The following is an 18,116-nucleotide window of genomic DNA, read 5'->3' as shown; positions in this document are numbered from 1 at the left end:
CTGCGGCCACGCAGGTGGGAACCTAGCCTGAGCATTTTTGAAGATCCACGAATGCCTGTCAAAATTGCAGCACACAGTGTTGTTCCTGGCCAGCAGCACTGATCAATAGGATGGTTGTACAGAAGCCACTAACCAATTAGGGAAAACCCAACAGGGTGGTTGTACAGAAGTCAACCAGTAGACCCTGCCCATACATTAATCAAAATTTGACCCCGTTCCTCATTCTGGCAGCGAGGGAGACTTCCCCACCTTCAGAATACATTGATCTGTGCTGCCAGCTATAGCCAGCCGCACTAACTAATTAGGAAATACCCGATAGGGTGGTTGTACAGAAGTCAGTCCGTAGACCCTGCCCATACAGTAGATGGCTCAAAATGTGATCCCCTTTCCTTGTTCCTTCATTGATCAGTGCTGCCGACTATAGCCAGTCACACTGGCCAAGTAAGAAAAATCCGACAGAGTGGTTGTACAGAAGTCATCAAATGGTAGATCAACTTCTGGACAGCCACCCTGCCCATACAAGGATCGAAACTTGGTCTGTCCCTACTGAACCAGCCAAATTTTGATCCATGTATGGCCGGCTTTAGAATGGGGAGTTTTCCAGGCTCTGACTTTCATAAGTTTTGTGGCTGTAAAAATTTGGACAATTATCATAAGCTCTAAGCAAAAAATATTGGTGATAGGTTTATTCAGCTTCTCTTGTGTGGTTTTTATTTTGAGGTTTCCAAAAAAGCATTTTCACTTAAGGTCAGCTTTCATTTATAAACCAAATTTTGTGATGCATATTGCACAATGTAAGAAGAAATGTACAGTACATGCAGTCAGTTTAATAAAGGTGAACTAAGCCTTGAACCCAAAATTGTTGAAATCTGTGACATTTTGAAACGCAGCTTTTTGCTATCTAGTAAAGAATCCAAAAAAGGAAGGAAACCATATCATGAGGTCCTAAACAGATGACATAAGAGAAAAACAAAAAAGGAAGCATTGCTGTGTTTGTTGTCATTGCAGCACAAACTTAGTTGGGAAGTAAAATGGCACATCGAAGCATGATGGGGCACGTCGAGTGGCTGTTTGTCTTTGTCTTCGTCTATGGATTTAGAAGTGGTGAGTTACAAATTCTTTTATCTACTTTAGTATAACATTTTGTTATCACAAATGGTGATGATCTAATTGGGAAATTGTCCATTTCGACTAAAGCATGTGGACCCCTCTCCAAATAATTGCGTTTAGGTGACTCTGGTGTTAATTCTACAATATACAAAGACATTTTAGACAATTTGGCTCTTCCACCCTGTGGTAGTAGTTTGGGGAAGACCCTTCCGCGTTGCATCATGACTGTGCCACTGTGTACAAAGCCAGCTCAGTAAAGACATGGGTTGATGAGTTTGGTGTTGAAGAACCCAAGTGGCCTGGTCTCATGTTAACCCAAAAATTGCTTGAAAATTTAAAAAAAATATATATTTTTTTATTTAGGATTTGGACGCTGCAAAGACATATTGGTAGGCAAATTAAATCCTGTCTTAATTGGCCCTAGTATGTAAGGTGGGGTCCTTGGACTGTAAGCATTTTGAGGGTAGTGACTGATATGAATGATACCATGTGTACATTTTGAACAAAAAATATCTGGGATCAATAAAAGGTAAGTGCATTTGGGGCAATGTTGTTTATTTAATGTAGTGTTTTGCATTGTTTTTTGTGCATTTGATTAGTATGCTACTGTTGCTCTACGTTTTTTGATTTTCCTTTTAGTTCCACTGTCTGTTTTATTTTTTTGTTTGACAAAAAATAATGAGGACATTGAGGGACCTTTTTGGCACAAGAAGAGGTTCAGGATAGATAAAAGTAGATTCATTTACAGTATATCACAAAAGTGAGTACACCCCTTGCATTTTTCTAAATATTTTCTTATCTTTTCATGTGACAACACTGAAGAAATTAAACTTTGCTACAATGTAAAGTAGTGCGTGTACAGCTTGTATAACAGTGTAAATTTCCTCCAACTCAAAATAATTCAGCACACAGCCATTAATGTCTAGTGAAAGTGAAAATGTCCAAAGTGGGCCCAAAGTGTCAATATTTTGTGCGGTCACCATTATTTTCCAGCACTGCCTTAACCCTCTTGAGCATGGAGTTCACCAGAGCTTCACAGGTTGCCATTGGAGTCCTCTTCCACTCCTCCATGACCGCATCACAGAGCTGGTGGATGTTAGAGACCTTGTGCTCCTCCACCTTCCATTTGAGGATGCCCCACAGATGCTCAATATGGTTTAGGTCTGCAGACATACTTGGCCAGTCCATCGCCTTTCCCCTCCGTTTCTTTAGCAAGTCAGTGGTCGCCTTGGAGGTGTGTTCGGGGTCGTTATGTTTTGAATACTGCCCTGCAGCCCAGTCTCTGAAGGGAGGGGATATTGCTCTGCTTCAGTATGTCACAGTACTTGTTGGCATTCATGGTTCCCTCAATGAACTGTAGCTCCCCAGTACCGGCAGCACTCATGCAGCCCCAGACCAGGACACTTCCACCACCATGCTTGACTGTAGGCAAGACACACTTGTCTTTGTACTCCTCACCTGGTAGCCGCCACACACACTTGACACCATCTGAACCAAATAAGTTTATCTTGGTCTCATCAGACCACAGGACATGGTTCCAGTAATCCATGTCCTTAGTCTGCTTGTTTTCAGCAAGCTGTTTGCAGGCTTTTTTGTGCATCATCTTTAGAAGAAGCTTCCTTCTGGGGTGACAGGCATGCAGACCAGTTTGATGCAGTGTGCGGCGTATGGTCTGAGCACTGACAGGCTGACCCCCCCACCCCTTCAACTTCTGCATCAATGCTGGCAGCACTCATACGTCTATTTCCCAAAGACAACCTCTGGATATGACGCTGAGCACGTGCACTTAACTTCTCTGGTCAACCATGGCGGGGCTTGTTCTGAGTGGAATCTGTCCTGTTAAACTGCTGTATCCACCGTGCTGCAGCTCAGTTACAGGGCCTTGGCAATCTTTTTATAGCCTAGGCCATGTTTATGTAGAGCAACAATTATTTTTTTTAGATCCTCAGAGAGTTCTTTGCCATGATGTGACATGTTGAACTTACAGTGACCAGTATGAGAGAGTGAGAGCGATAAAGCCAAATTTTACATGCCTGCTCCCCATTCACACCTGAGACTAACGAGTTACATCACACAGGGGAGGGAAAATGGCTAATTGGGCCCAATTTGGACATTTTTACTTAGGTGTATACTCCCCTTTGTTGCCAGTGGTTTAGACATTAATGGCTGTGTGTCAAGTTATTTTGAGGGGACAGCAAATTTACACTGTTATACAAGCTGTACACTCACTACTTTACATTGTAGCAAAGTGTCATTTCTTCAATGTTGTCACATGAAAAGATATAATAAAATATTTACAAAAACGTGGGGGGTGTACTCAATTTTGTGTGATATTGTATCAATGCAAAAACGGCAGTTTTTTCAGGAACAGTGATTTTTTTTTAATGCTTAAAGTGAAACAAGAAAATTGAAATATTCCTTTAAATATTGTGCCTGTAGGGTGTCTATAGTATGCCTGTAAAGTAGCGCATTTTTCCCATGTTTAGAACAGTACCACAGCAAAATGACATTTCTAAAGGAAAAATTGTCATTTAAAACTGAACACGGCTGTAATGAATTGTCGGGTCTCGGCAATATAGATAAAACTCATTGGAAAAAAAGGGCATGGTCCCCCCCCCCCCCAGTCCAGTTACAGGCTCTTTGGGTCTGGTATAAATATTAAGGGGAACCCTGTGCAAAATGTTAAAAAAAATGGCGTAGGGTTCCCCCTGTCTGACACCACGGGGGCTTCCCCATGGTGTCAGAGGTGGGCGAGGTCACCCTCAGCTATATAAGAACTGCCACAGAGAAGAAACATCAATTGGCGGGAGTCTCCCTTGGAGGCAGAATGGTCACTGTTTTTTTTTTTTAATCTTTTCAGTCTGTCGGGTGGCATGAATTACATCACAGGGACATTTTTATTTTTTAATTTTGTAATAAAGGACTTGTCCCAAGCTGTCTCTTGTCTTTTTTTACCATTATTGACACTTTTTTGTGAAATGGTAGGGGTACAATGTACCCCATTACCATTTCACATGGGGGGAGGCCAGGATCTGGGGGTCCCCTTGTTAAAGGGGGATTCCAGATTCTGATAATCCCCCACCTGCATACCCCCACAACCACTGGGCAAGGGTTGTTGGGATGAGGCCCTTGTCCCCATCAACATGGGGACAAGATGCTTTTGGGTCAGACCCCAAAGCACCCTCCCCATGTTAAGATCATGTGGCCTGGTACGGTTTGGGGGGCGCTCTCTCATCCCCCCTCTTTTCCTGCGGACTGCCAGCTTGTGTGCTCAGATAAGGGTCTGGTATAGATTTTGAGGGGGACCCCTACTCCATTTTTTGTTTATTTTGGCGCAGGGTTCCCCGTAAAATCCATACCAGCCCATTCAGTTCTGGTATGGATTTGGGGGGGGGGGGGCTTATGCCTTTTTTTTTTGTCCCAGGGTTCCCCTTAATTTCCACATCAGACCTGAAGGGCCTGGCCTGGTATGGATTTTTTTTTACATTTTGAATCGGGATTCCCCTTAATATTCATACCAAAGGGCCTGGTAATTGAGTGGGGGGGGGGGGGACCCAGGCTGTTTTTTTTTTAATGAGTTTAATCTATATTGACAATTCTTTACAGTTTTAAATGACATTTTTTCCTTTAGAAATGTCATTTTGCTGTGGTATTGTTGAAAATGTGCCACATTACAGGCATACTAAGGACACCCCCCCCCCCCCCCCCCCGCATGATATTTAAAGGAATATTTCATTTTTATTGTTTCACTTCAAGCATTAAAAACTTTTTTTGCACTGATACATGTCCCCTGGGGCAGGACCCGGGTCCCTAAACACTTTTTATGACAATAACTTGCATATAAATCTTTAAAATGAGCACTTTAGGTTTTTCATGTTAGTGTTCCATAGACTTTAACGGTGTTCCGGCGGCTTTCAAATTTGCCGCGAACACCGCATATTATTCTCTGTTCCGCGAACAGGCGAACACCTGTCTTGCGCTCGACTCGAACATCGGGCTCATCTCTAGTAGTTTTTAGCACTTTTGAACAGATGTAACAAAACACTTTCAATTGTATATTTAACAGACCAAAACGGAAGCAAATAAGAGAAGTTCATTGTTATGGTTTATATATGCCTTAATTATTTGGTATGCAGGCAGTATAGGACAAAAGTGAAGATAATGAATGTTCCTGCCTTAAGCGTACTTTTTCTGTTTCCTTCATACAATATCAGCTCTTTATCAAAAGACAATTAAAAGCAGGAAATAATATTGTAGAATTCCCCGAGTATTTCCAGTTTTGCTAGACATAGAACCAATTCATTTATAAACAATGCCCTATAGATCTTCATAGCTACATCCATTATCATTCTTTTGATGCCCTTAGTGTTCCCTGCAATTGCAATATAGTAAAAGGAGTTGATGGAACAAGAGCTTGGAAATAACTGGACTGGTTTTAATGAAGCAACTTGTCAGATGGTATATAGGGGTGAAAAAACAGAAAGTATTACCAAAAAAAGACTTTTTAATTTTTTTTAGGTAAAAACTCAGAGGCCATCAGTATTAAAATTAAATGAGCAGCCTTTGCTGCAATACTCGCCTTCTATCCAACATGACCTCCTCTTCACTATTAGACCCGCATCAGTCAGCCCACATCTTCTAACCCCAGGCTGATATGGATGGACCCTAGGTGCCATGACACTTATCTCAGAGTACTTATGCCTGGAGTTCTGCCTAAACAGCAAATGTATCAAAGCATTATTTAGGGTAAAAAAAAAAAAACTCAGGTACTGTAACATCTATGCAATACATGTACATTTCCCATGTTTTTACCACTTTATAGACCCTACAAGTACAGGAAAATACCTGTTGATTTTGCAGAAATGCTTCCAATTGTTCTATTGTGGGTTGACAACACTAAATGCTGCCAGCGCTGCCCAGTTGTTTTTTTGTTAAACTACAGAACCACCCCTACTCGTCTCCACAGAATAGGAACTATGTATTCAGTAGTCCAAGATAAGAACTGGATAGGGATGATCATACAGCTTGAGATAACATAAGAAGTGTGCACAAGACACATGCTATCTCTAAATATCTGGTATAATCAATAGGTATTCTGTTGCACTTACTTAACAAATATAACTAAACCTTTCAATGGTATATTTATATTTAAATATAGTAAACTTCCAGAGAAACTTTAATTTGTGAACCCCCAGGAGTTAATGTCATAATGCAAGTGCAGCGATGACACCCTTCCCTTCCCACTGTTCCGGGTCAATGCTGTTAACCAAGTTTAGGTTGCCCTTACTGGATCAAAAGGGTGCAAATAAGAGAAGTTCATTTTTAGGGCTTACATACACATTAACTTGATATCTGCAAAGGAGGGCATTTATAATAAATTAAAATGACTTCATAAAATTGTTCAGGGTTGTGGTAGGTTGTGCTTTTGATAAAAATTTAGAAGTGGGAAGTAGATGTGGCGTTAGGCCCAGCCAGTGTCAGTTAACATTAGATTGGCCGCCATACTGTCACAGTATTACTATGAGTCACTGATCACCACCACCATTACTCGTATAGCATCTATAGTTGCATAAATTCCAGTATATATAACATAGTTTGTAGACACTATAACCACTTAAAGACCGGGCCTCTTTTTCAGACTCGATGTTCACAAGTTAAAAACTTGCTAGAAAATTACTTAGAACCACCAAACATTATACTTGAGAATAAAATGTCGGTCATTGCAACACTTTTTGTCACACCATATTTGCGCAGCGGTCTTACAAGCACACTTTTTTTTAAAAAGGATTCACATTTTTGAATAAGAAAAATAAGACAACAGTAAAGTTAGCCCAATATTTGTTTATATTGGGAAAGATAATGTTACGCCGAGTAAATTGTTACCCAACATGTCATGCTTCAAAATTGCGCTGGCTCGTGGAATGGCGTCAAACCTTTACCCTTAAAAATCTCCATAGGCGACATTTAAAAAATTCTATTCAATGTCTTGAGTTACAGAGGAGGTCTAGGGCTAGAATTATTGCTCTCGCTAATGATCACAGCGATACCTCACAGGTGTGATTTGACAACCGTTTTCATGTGCAGGCTGTCATGATTATGCAATAGAGTTGGTCTGCTTACCTGTTTCCATGTGTTCATCTCTAGAGACCAGCCGACCCTCACCTGACTGCTTTTGTAATCCATCCTCTGACATGACTCCACCCTAGCTCCTATCAGAGAACTCTATATTAACGTGTGCACTGCAGGCCAACCTCGCTGATCAACCATTGTGTATTCCTTTGTGTGTTAGCTTCCTGTTACCTGCCGTGTGCTCTTCTGTTGTTCCGTTCCTTTGGCGTGTCTTTAACTATCCCTCTTTGCCTGTGATCCTGACCTTTTGGCGTGTCCCTGACTATTCCTGTCTGCTTGTGGCCCCGACCTTGGCTTTGTCCCTCACCATTCCTATCCTCCTGTTGTCTACTGTGGGTGTGAGCTGGGGGACCCTGGGGGTCGCGACCTGGAGCCAGTTGCAGCCAAGTCCATCCTCACCACTCAAGGCTCTGGTGAACACCTGCTGGCTCTTAGACTCCGCGCCCCAGGGAATCTTGCTCTCTAACCCCAGTGGGACCTGTCTCCCGTCTGCAGCAGTCAGCCTTAGGGTCCACAACCTTGCGGTGCACTCCTGATCCCTACGGTGTGCATCTGTCACCTCGCCTCAAGGTGACCTGACAGTTTGATCAGCCATGGACCCGGCTGACGTGCCGCTTCCTGCAGATGATCCATTGCAGAGCTTAGTTCGCAGACTTGAGACCCAAGAATTGCATCAGACCCAGGTGATGCGATTCCTTCAGGATTTGGCATCCCGTGTTGAACAGGTTCAGGCCTCATTAGGACCCCTGGTTCAACAACCTCAACCGCTATCTGCCGCTGCACCTATCGCATCAGTCGCAGCCACACATTCATTACAACTACCAGCTCCGGCTCGTTTCTCTGGGGACTCCAAGGCTTGCAGGGGGTTCCTTAGCCAGTGCACAATTCATTTTGAACTTCAGCCCCAAAACTTCCTTTCCGATCGGGCGAAAGTAGCATATATTATATCCCTCCTGTCCAGCAAGGCACTAGCTTGGGCTGTCCCTCTGTGGGAACTGAATGATCCAGTGGTTTCTAGCCTGTCTGATTTCTTGAAACTTTTTCAGAATATCGGGTCGCATCTCCTCAGCGGCTAGAGCTCTTTTACGTCTTCGTCAAGAGTCTGCTTCTGTGGGACAGTATGCTCTTCAGTTCCGTATCCTCAGAGCTGAATTGAGCTGGAATAATGAGGCCCTAGTTGCAACCTTTTTACATGGCCTCTCTGATAGAGTGAAGGATGAATTAGCAGGAAGATCCCTTCCTGCTGATCTGGACAGTGTCATCACCTTGTGTAACCAGATCGATATTCACTTTCAGGAGTGGGCCTTGGAAAAAAGATGCCAGCAGTCTCCGTTCTTTAGGCAGCCTGAGCCCCCAGTCCCTTCTCTTCGATCCAAGGAGCACCCCCTGCCTGCTGAGGAACCTATGCAGTTGGGCCAGACAAGGTTATCTCCCGAAGAACGCGCTAGGCGCAGAACTCTGGGCCTATGCCTCTATTGTGGGGCCAAAGGTCATTTCCGTGACACTTGTTCTCTTCGTCCGGAAAAACGCTCAAGGCTAATATATCTGGAAGGTGGAGTATTAGACCCTGAAATATCACCTTCACCTTCTCGTCTTCTCCTTTCTGTGTTGCTTCATGTCGGTGCTTCCTCTCGTTCGGTCTCAGCACATCTGGATTCCGGAGCCGCTGCCAATTTCATGGATTGGGAAACTGCATCCTCCATGAGACTTACCCTTTTGCCCCTTACAACACCATTGGTGGTCTTGGCGATTGGTGGCACTGTTCTCCCAGGGGGCCCTATCCGCTTCCAGACTCTTCCTGTTAAGATGTCAGTAGGGACACTCCACCAGGAGTGGATATCCTTCCGTGTCTTACCTAAGGCTTCATCTTCTATCATATTAGGTCTTCCTTGGTTACGGCTCCATTCTCCACACGTTGACTGGTCTGCTGGACAGATCCTGGCTTGGGGTCCCTCCTGTTCCTCGTCCTGCCTACTCAAGGGTACCTCAAAAGAGAAACTTCCTGTTACCACCATCCCAGTATCTTCTGCTCTTCCCGCTGTATATAGCGATCTCTGGGATGCGTCCTGCAATAGTCGGACTGATGCTCTCTCTAGGTCATGTGGTACTCTGGATGAGGGGCCCACCAATGAACCTGAGTCAATCATTCACTCCAGTTTGCATAACCATTTACCTTTGCCTGTCCCTGATCTCCCTTGGACGCACAGCCAGGCTAACTTGTCTGCAAGTTCCACAGTTGCTATGCCCTGTGATGAGATTGAGATGGTCGCTACACCTGACAATATTAGTCAGTCGGCCTCTGCACCAGTTATGCCAGTCCAGCCCATGCCCAATGATCTTCCTGCTTCTTGTTCAGGACCTTCTGTGACCTGGCCTCACCCTACTGCTACTACGTCCATTCAAACCCGTTTAAGAGGCTCAATCCATCCTTTGGATAGAATACCTCATTCGGCCAGGTGGGGGTTTCAATCTTTTTCTCAGGGTTCTCTGCATTATGTTTGTGTTTCAGCTATCCAGCTTGACTCTTGTGACATGTCACCTTCTAACCAACTTGTCCTCAGGGATCCACTGACCTCTGCCCAGTCTGGTGGTCCTGTTATGGATGCCCTGCTCATCTTTAAGGGTCTGGGGGACCCTGCTCAGGCTCCTGATCTTCTCATGCCCTTACCCATTCCTAAAAAGCCTTTAGTCCTCAAGTCCTCTTGTCCTCTTCCTACCTCGGTTTCAGTCCTTGAGGATAATCTAAAATACGAGGTTAGTCAAGTTTTGGATTCCCGGCTCCGTAAAGGCATTCTTCAGTACCTCGTACATTGGAAAGGGTTTGGCCCTGAGGAGAGGTCTTGGATCACTGCATCTGAGGTCTTTGCTCCTAGTCTGTTGAGGAGGTTCCATCTGGAGTTTCCCTTTAAGCCTGGACCCAAGCAGGGGAGGGGGAGGCCTCGTAAGAGGGAGGGTACTGTCATGGTTATGCAATAGAGTTGGTCTGCTTACCTGTTTCCATGTGTTCATCTCTAGAGACCAGCCGACCCACACCTGACTGCTTTTGTAATCCATCCTCTGGCATGACTCCACCCTAGCTCCTATCAGAGAACTCTATATTAACCTGTGCACTGCAGGCCAACCCCACTGATCAACCATTGTGTATTCCTTTGTGTGTTAGCTTCCTGTTACCTGCCGTGTGCTCTTCTGTTGTTCGGTTACCGACTTTGGCATGTCTTTGACTATCCCTGTTTGCCTGTGATTCTGACCTTTTGGCGTGTCCCTGACTATTCCTGTCTGCTTGTGGCCCCGACCTTGGCTTTGTCCCTCACCATCCCTATCCTCCTGTTGCCTACTGTGGGTGTGAGCTGGGGGACCCTGGGGGTCGCGACCTGGAGCCAGTTGCAGCCAAGTCCATCCTCACCACTTGAGGCTCTGGTGAACACCTGCTGGCTCTTAGACTCCGCGCCCCAGGGAATCTTATGCTCTAACCCCGGTGGGACCTGTCTCCCGTCCGCAGCAGTCAGCCTTAGGGTCCACAACCTTGCGGTGCACTCCTGATCCCTACGGTGTGCATCTGTCACCTCGCCCCAAGGTGACCTGACACAGGCGCTACTCATGTGCGCGAGCTCGTCGGGATGGGGCGATTTAAAAAAAAAAATTCTTATTTGTTTTGTTTGATTTTATTTATTTTTACATTGTTTTAAAAAAAAAAAATTGGGTTGCTTTTATTCCTATTACAAGGAATGTAAACATCCTTTGCAATAGAAAAAACATGACCTCTTAAATATGAGATCTGGGGTCAAAAAGTCCTCAGGTCTCATATTTGGACTTAAATGCAATAAAAGAAAAAAAAATCTTGTCATTTGAAAAAAATGTGCTTTTAAGACGTATGGGCGGAAGTGATGTTTTGACGTCGCTTTGGCCCTGCTATGGTATGGAGACGGGTGGGGGCCATCTTAGCCTCGCTCAGACCCAGCCACTGACAGGTCCTTATCGCCTCTACCGCTGCTGACGGCCTCAGTAAGGGGGGGTGGCCCCTCTCCCGCCGCCGATAACAGTGATCTCATGGCGAATCCACCACAGAGACCACCATTATCGTACACAGAACCGCTGGCTCCAAAGATGGACACCTCGGTTGTGGCAGCAGCTGCTGTCGTTACCAAGATATCCATCTTCAAAATGCTGACGAATATGTACAGGAGCAAGTGGATAATTTTCGCACAGACCAATCAATATACACTTATTGGGATTTTTTTTTTTTTTACCAAAGACATGTAGTGGAATACATTTTGGCTTAACTTTAAGAGGAAATTTGATTTTATTGGATGTATTTTATAACCAAAACTAGAAAATGTTTTAGTTTTTTTTTCAAAAGGTTGTCTTTTTTTTGTTTATATAATAAAACATAAAAAAACACATCAGTGATCAAATGCCACCAAAAGAAAGCTCTATCTGTCTTAAAAAGATGATAACATTTTTATTTAGGTAGTGTGGCATGACCAAGAAATTGCCAGTGTGATGTTTGGGGGTTATTTAGCTCAAGTGTAGTGCCTACTAGCGAGTACAGTCCACACCAAATATTTCTATTTCGGGGCTTGCTGGCCCACTTTTGTTAAAGAAAGTTCAAACAAAGTTCCAGGAGCAAAAACAAAGTTTTCCTTGCAGGGTTTTTTTTTCACTTTATGGGCAAATTCAGCCTCTTGGCTTACACATAACAGAAGTGCTGCTCAGGCCTTCCACTTCAGGCTCTCGTCTGTCTCCTACAGACCATTTCCTTACCAACACCGTCCATATAGATAACAGACATGCGTTGCTCTGACCCTCAGGCTTAGGTCTCTGGCTTTCTCAGTGCACACATGCACTCTTTGGCTTCTCCCTTGCATGCCATGACTCCTCGGGAGACTAGAGTCCAAAACCTTGCTCAGGTGTCTACAAAAAGACCAGCACACACCTGACCAATTAGTGTGTTGGCAGTTCTGAAAATCTGGACAGAATCCTGCATCAACATCACCCTAGTGGGGTGCCACACAAGGTAAAGTAGCGCAGTGCTAAACAGCAAAAAAATGGCCTGGTCATGAAGTGGGTAAAACCTTCCAGAGCTCAAGTGGTTAACAAATTTTATTTTATTTTCTCCACCCAGGTTTAAGTGACATCTCACTCACCATGGATAAGACAGTGACAGGCTATAGAAGGGAATCAGTGGTCATACCCTGCACCTATACAGCATCGAATAATGAAGACATGATCAAGATTGAGTGGGAATTTGAAAGCAATCTGGTCATATACAGGTCTGATCAACAAGACCATATCCCTCTTTCTAAGTACAGAAACCGTGCAGTAATATCAAAATCACCCTCTGGGGATGTGTCCTTGACCCTTCAGAGATTGGACATGGATGACAGAGGGAACTTCAAATGCAAAGTCACCGGGAGAGACAGAAATGGCAAACTGATAACGCAAGAACACGTAACTATACTTAAAGTCCTTAGAAGTAAGTGTGTACCTATAAACGTGGTAGCTTTCCTAAAGTGTATCTAAGACCAAATTGTTTTGTGCAATTTTAGATTGAGAGGCAAGAGGCTGGGACCCCTGTCGGGTTTGTATTGCTCTAGAGATGAGCGGAAGGAGCACGCCAAATGAGTCTCAAGCATCTCAAAAGTCTAATGATCTTTATTACAATCACAGGTAACAGGAGGGCAAAAGGGCAGCCAATGCAATTCAGGGCCAAAATCCCTCTTCATCAGGGCCTAAAACAATGTAGCACAAACTATCGATACTGGGCTCAAAATATAGCTCCAAGAAAAGATCACAAGCAAGAGCAATAGTGTACATATGATTTTGCCTGTATCCGTGGCCAAGTGATGTCACACGTCAATTGCCCATGGACACAGGCATGCTTATTTGTAACTATTGCTCCTATTTGAGACCCTCTACTGGAGCTATATTTCAGATCCAAGAGATCATTTTTGCTACATCATTTTAAGCCTTCATGAAGGTAAATTTTTGGCTCACTGACACATGTCGGATACCTTTGTCGTCTGTGATTGCATTAAAGTACATTAAACTCTTAAGATGATTGTTTGGTGTTCTTTCTTGGATCATCTATTCATGCATTTCTAAATTCAGGTGCCCCCTATTGCTCGGGAGGTCCCCTATTTTGTAGAACTGCCAAATCCAAGACATTAGACTGGACCTAAGGGTCACCTCCACTTCCCTTTGGAGGTCTGTATTGCTTGTCTGTGTCTCCGCTGGGAAGATTCACCCCTCTGTTTGTCTTTGTGGCCATTTTCATTGGAACTGAAATAAGGGGAAATCCAATATTTTTAGATTTTTTTTTTACCAGAACAGGAATAGCGGAGAAATGTGTAAGAAAGGAAGTTAAGACATGTATCCTTACTGGGACATAGATGAAGAAAATAAAATAAACTGACAGAGCGGGCCAACCACAAGCGCTCCTCCCCCACATTCCCTATGCCATTACTTTGCTGCTAGTAGAATAACCTCAGAAGACCTGAAGTAAAAGCCATCCTACAGTTTTTTTCCCTAGAGTGCGGATGAAACTACTAAATAAAATAAGAGACGGGAGAAACTCCAAATAGGTGCCATTGGAACAGACATCCCAGTTGGAAGATTTCCCATCTAGTCCTCCACAAATAGAAAGCGGGGACACGACAATAAAAGCTTGTCATCAGTCAACCCTTCCCTACTCTTATCCAAAACGAAAGAAAAATGTTTTACCTAGAACAGCCATTCACAACCAGGGTTCCTCCAGAGACTGAAAGGGGTTCCTTGAGCTGTGGCCAATTGACCTCCCATCAGGATGGCGCCTGCATAGTTCCAGGCCAACACCACTTTGCATAGTCAGTTGCATGACACTAATGATCTTTTTAGCTATCTATAGGAGTGGCATTCTTCCCACTGACCTCTAGCGTAAGCGCCATTTTTCTCTGTGAATACCAATATTAGGGGCATTCTTCTGACCACTAAGGGCCCTCCTTTCCACTGGCCACCAATAAAAGGGGCATTCCTCCCACTGGCAAACAATATATGGGGCTTTGCTCCCACTGTCAACCTCTAACCTCCCATACATTCTGAGAAGATCTGATTTCTACAGACAGCATTCATGTGCTCTGGCGGTTTGGTGTCGCTGTGAGGTATGGTGGTGGAGGTGGAGGGGTGTAGAACGACCTTCGGCAGTTGGGTGTTGCTGACAGCCAACTAGCACAGACTCCCAACTGCCGGAGGTCATACTACACCCCTCCAACTCCACCTCCATTCCACACAGCGACACCAAATGGCCGGAGCACATCCTTAGACTAAGAAAAAGTTAACCATTGAACCCATGAATGCCGTTTGTAGAAATCAGATCTTCTCAGAATCTATGGGAGGTGAGAGGACAGAAAGGAAAGCCAAACCCCCCACAAGACTGACAGAGACGGCGCATTAGAGTTCTGATTGGAGGTCCTAGGAATAGGCATTCACTGTTTGGATTCTGGAGACACCCATTATATACAAGCTCAACTAGACTTGTAGGGGTCTTCCTGTGAGGTGAGAGGCTAGAGCAAACCACAAGCACACTTCGGATGGTGGAAGTGGTTTATAATCTGGATGGATTGATTTCTTTTCACACCTGCAGTTTAATTTATGAACTTTTCTTTGACTGAGCACCTTGACGATTTGGATTAATCAATTTCTCTTCATACAAGCACTTTATAATTAACTTTTGTTTATTTGAGCACTATTATATTTATTGTGTTGCACTGTCACTTTAATATGGCACCTTATGGTGAGTAAAGTTCAGGTTATTTTGTGCACTTTGTGTATTTGAATATTATTAATTATAGTTATTTCCTTGATATTATTGCTCATTGAGTGAGCGCCACATTTTTCTTTTATCAAAGTGGCCACCTGTTGCTGTCAGTGGAAGGAATGGTGTCCTTTCATTGGTGTCATTGGAAGGAATAGTGTAAAAAATATATATAAACAGCGCTTGCAGGATATCAATGTAAACCTTGAAATATAAAAGACCTAACAGCTGTCACAAAAGGTACTAAACCTCACAATGTAAAATTGCAGTGATAATTTCAATATAGTATTAAATAAACATATTCAATAATCAAAGTGATAAGCTCCAAATCAACAGTACTTCACTATTAGTCCTTTCTCTTTCTCCCCGTTCCTTGAGTTTGGTCATTTTACTCTGAAAGTCCCAGAACAACTTTTGAAGAGGCTCCTTTGCATATCCATTCAGCATATACCAGATCTTATTGATCACAGCATTTTTTATATCAGACTGCAAAGCTGAGGGTCTATGATATCTGGTGAGTGGGGTCACAAGAGGTGAGTGTGGTGCATGGCACCAGTCATTGTCTTGGAACACAGATGTGCTTTATTTGGAGCACTTATCACTTTGATTATTGAATATGATTATTTACTATTATATTGAAATTTTCACTGTAGGGTCACAATGATTTATTCCTGTTTCTTGTCACTTGATTTTATATGTTTTCATTCTCACTTATAGTTATAATAGTTATTCTATAATCACTGTTTATATACCATTATTTACAGTGGGAGGAATAGTGCCTTATCATTGGTGTCAATGGGAGTAATAGTACCCCATCGTTGATTTCAGTGGAAGGAATAGTGCCCCATTGTTGGTGTCAATGGAAGAGTAGTGCCCATCATTGGTGTCAGTGGAAGGAATAGTGCCCCATTGTTGGTGTCAATGGAAGAGTAGTGCCCATCATTGGTGTCAGTGGAAGGAATAGTGCGCCATTGTTTGTGTCAATGGAATGGATAGTGCTCCATTGTTGGCGTCAATGGAATGGAATGGATAGTGTCCCACTGTTGGTGTTGGTGGAAGGAATAGTGCTCTATTGTTGGAGTCACTGGGAGGAATAGTATCCCATCCATAGCCCCCAACTGTCCCTATTTTCAAAGGACTGTCCCTGATTTGGAACCCGCTGTCCATCTTTCGTCCTTCATTTTGGTCTGATCTATATAGTTGTATATAAAATATACTATTTATCCTTCAAAATGTCTTTACAATGCTAAACATTTCATCCAGCTTCTGAATTGTTGCATTTGTGCATTTCAAAGCCAATTTAAATGAATAGTTGTAGTAAAAAAGCACTTACTGGTTTAACCAATCTTTTTTTGTATAATGCTCCTTTAAGGGGGCATGGCAGAGGGTGATTATTATGCCCAAATACTTTTACTAATAGTTGCCCCTCCTTCCCATCTGAAAAAATTGGGAAGTAAAGTTGGGAGATATGTCCCATCGTTGGTGTCCGTGGGTGGAGTAGTGCCCCATTGTTGGTGTCAATGAAAGGGTAGTGTCCCAACGTTGGTGTCAGTGGAAGGAATAGTGCCCCATTGTTGGTGACAGGGGAAGTAATTATGCCCCATTGTTGAGGCCAATCAGAGAAATAGTTTATAATTGGGAGGAATGGTGCTTCAAGGGCCAGGTAAATGCAAGCAAAGAGCCACATCCAACCCTCAGCCATAGTTTGGAGACCACTGATTTAGGTAAAGCTCTAAATGCATTATACCGTAACCATACATATCTTCATTATCTTACTGCTCTAAACTAATAAGAAAGCAAATTGATTTGTCTGGTACTAAACTTTTCCTCTCTGTAATCTACGGATTTTTTAAATAAACCCAATCATTAAACCTTGCCATCGTATTGTCATTTCAAGAGGTCTTTGTAATCGTTTTAATTCTGCAGCTTATTTTAAAATGATATCTGGCCTTGTTCAGGCACTTCCTGTTTAGGGTGACAACTCTCTATCTCTGTCTGCCAATTGTGTTCTTATGTTGTCACCCTATCCCATGGGCTTCCTATGGAACCTACAAGTGGTCATATCAATATACTTTACATATGACCTATTATTGTTGCGATCAGGAAATGCCATGCAGCCATCACTGGAGTGTCTGTAGATAGGAAATGGTTGAACAGAGGCTGCAGGAGATGAAAAAAAGTAGGGATCTGACTCAATGGCAGGATCAGAAGGTATTATTTAAATGAAAGCTGCGGATTTAAAAAAAAATAAAAACAAAAATTGATTTTTGAAATTACATTAACAAGCTAATATGACATTTTGTGATTTGTCTTACACCTATTTCAAGGGTTTGTTTACATGAGCAGCTAGGGGTCGATAAAAGCAGGTGGTTGAGCCATGGTTTTGCTGCCCCCAACCACCCACCTAAAACACAGAAATGTAGCCACTCAGTACACAAGCTGTGGCTGTGATGCTTTGCAAAAATCAGAGTATGTCTCATTCAGCTGGTGGTACTACAGCCGAACACGGCCCATTCAAGTAAATGGGGCCATGTTGCAACCACCTTGCCACTGTGAGGGAATATGTGGCCTCCTTACCTCCTGTCAAACGCCCTCTGAAAATTGATTCACTGTGGATTGCTTTTCAGTGGGGCAACAATAATAGCTGCACATGTGAATGAGCCCTAAAGCTGAACTCTGGGATAATCAAATATTCTTCCCTGAATCTTGGCGTGCTTTGTGTATTTCCTACAGATCTGTGCAGTAATCCAGTGTGAGATTTTTGTCCTTCCTGTAATAAAGACCGGTCTCTGCTGCGCTCTTTTTCCTTGTGCAGGGTGACTGGTCTTGACTCCACCCCTTTTGTAGTTTTCTGTGGAGGTTGAGGCCTGCTGAGCCCCTCCCACAGCTCTGCACAGGGTTATTTACAGCACAGTGATTATATCTTTGTTGCTTTACAAGGTAATACCAGTGTTTGCAAAGGGATCGGATGCACACAAAGTGGATTTACATCCTTTGCAGCTGTTAAGGAATACAGTGGCGGAAAATAATTATTTGATCCCCAGCAGATTTTGTAAGTTTGCCCACTTAGAAAGAAATGAGGGGTCTA

General features: G+C 43.3%; 1 protein-coding gene across 9 annotated transcripts in view; it reads left to right on the top strand.

The window, feature by feature from the left end:
* Window positions 1-970: 970 nt before the first annotated feature.
* Window positions 971-18,116, top strand: part of VSIG4 (V-set and immunoglobulin domain containing 4) — an 87,636-nt gene continuing 70,490 nt past the window's right edge. For all 9 annotated transcript variants that reach the window (XM_077479298.1, XM_077479263.1, XM_077479272.1 and 6 more), the window contains exons 1-2: window positions 971-1,104; window positions 12,362-12,712. In XM_077479298.1, the coding sequence (XP_077335424.1) occupies window positions 1,032-1,104; window positions 12,362-12,712 (424 nt within the window). In that variant the 5' untranslated portion in view covers window positions 971-1,031. The remainder of the gene's footprint in view (window positions 1,105-12,361; window positions 12,713-18,116) is intronic.

This window comes from Lithobates pipiens, unplaced genomic scaffold (assembly GCF_037356315.1).
Source record: "Lithobates pipiens isolate NorthernLeopardFrog02 unplaced genomic scaffold, aLitPip1_a1.2 Scaffold_1, whole genome shotgun sequence".
NCBI lineage: Eukaryota > Metazoa > Chordata > Amphibia > Anura > Ranidae > Lithobates > Lithobates pipiens.
Note: the sequence above shows the minus strand (reverse complement) of the source record. Positions and strands in the feature narration are given on the sequence as shown.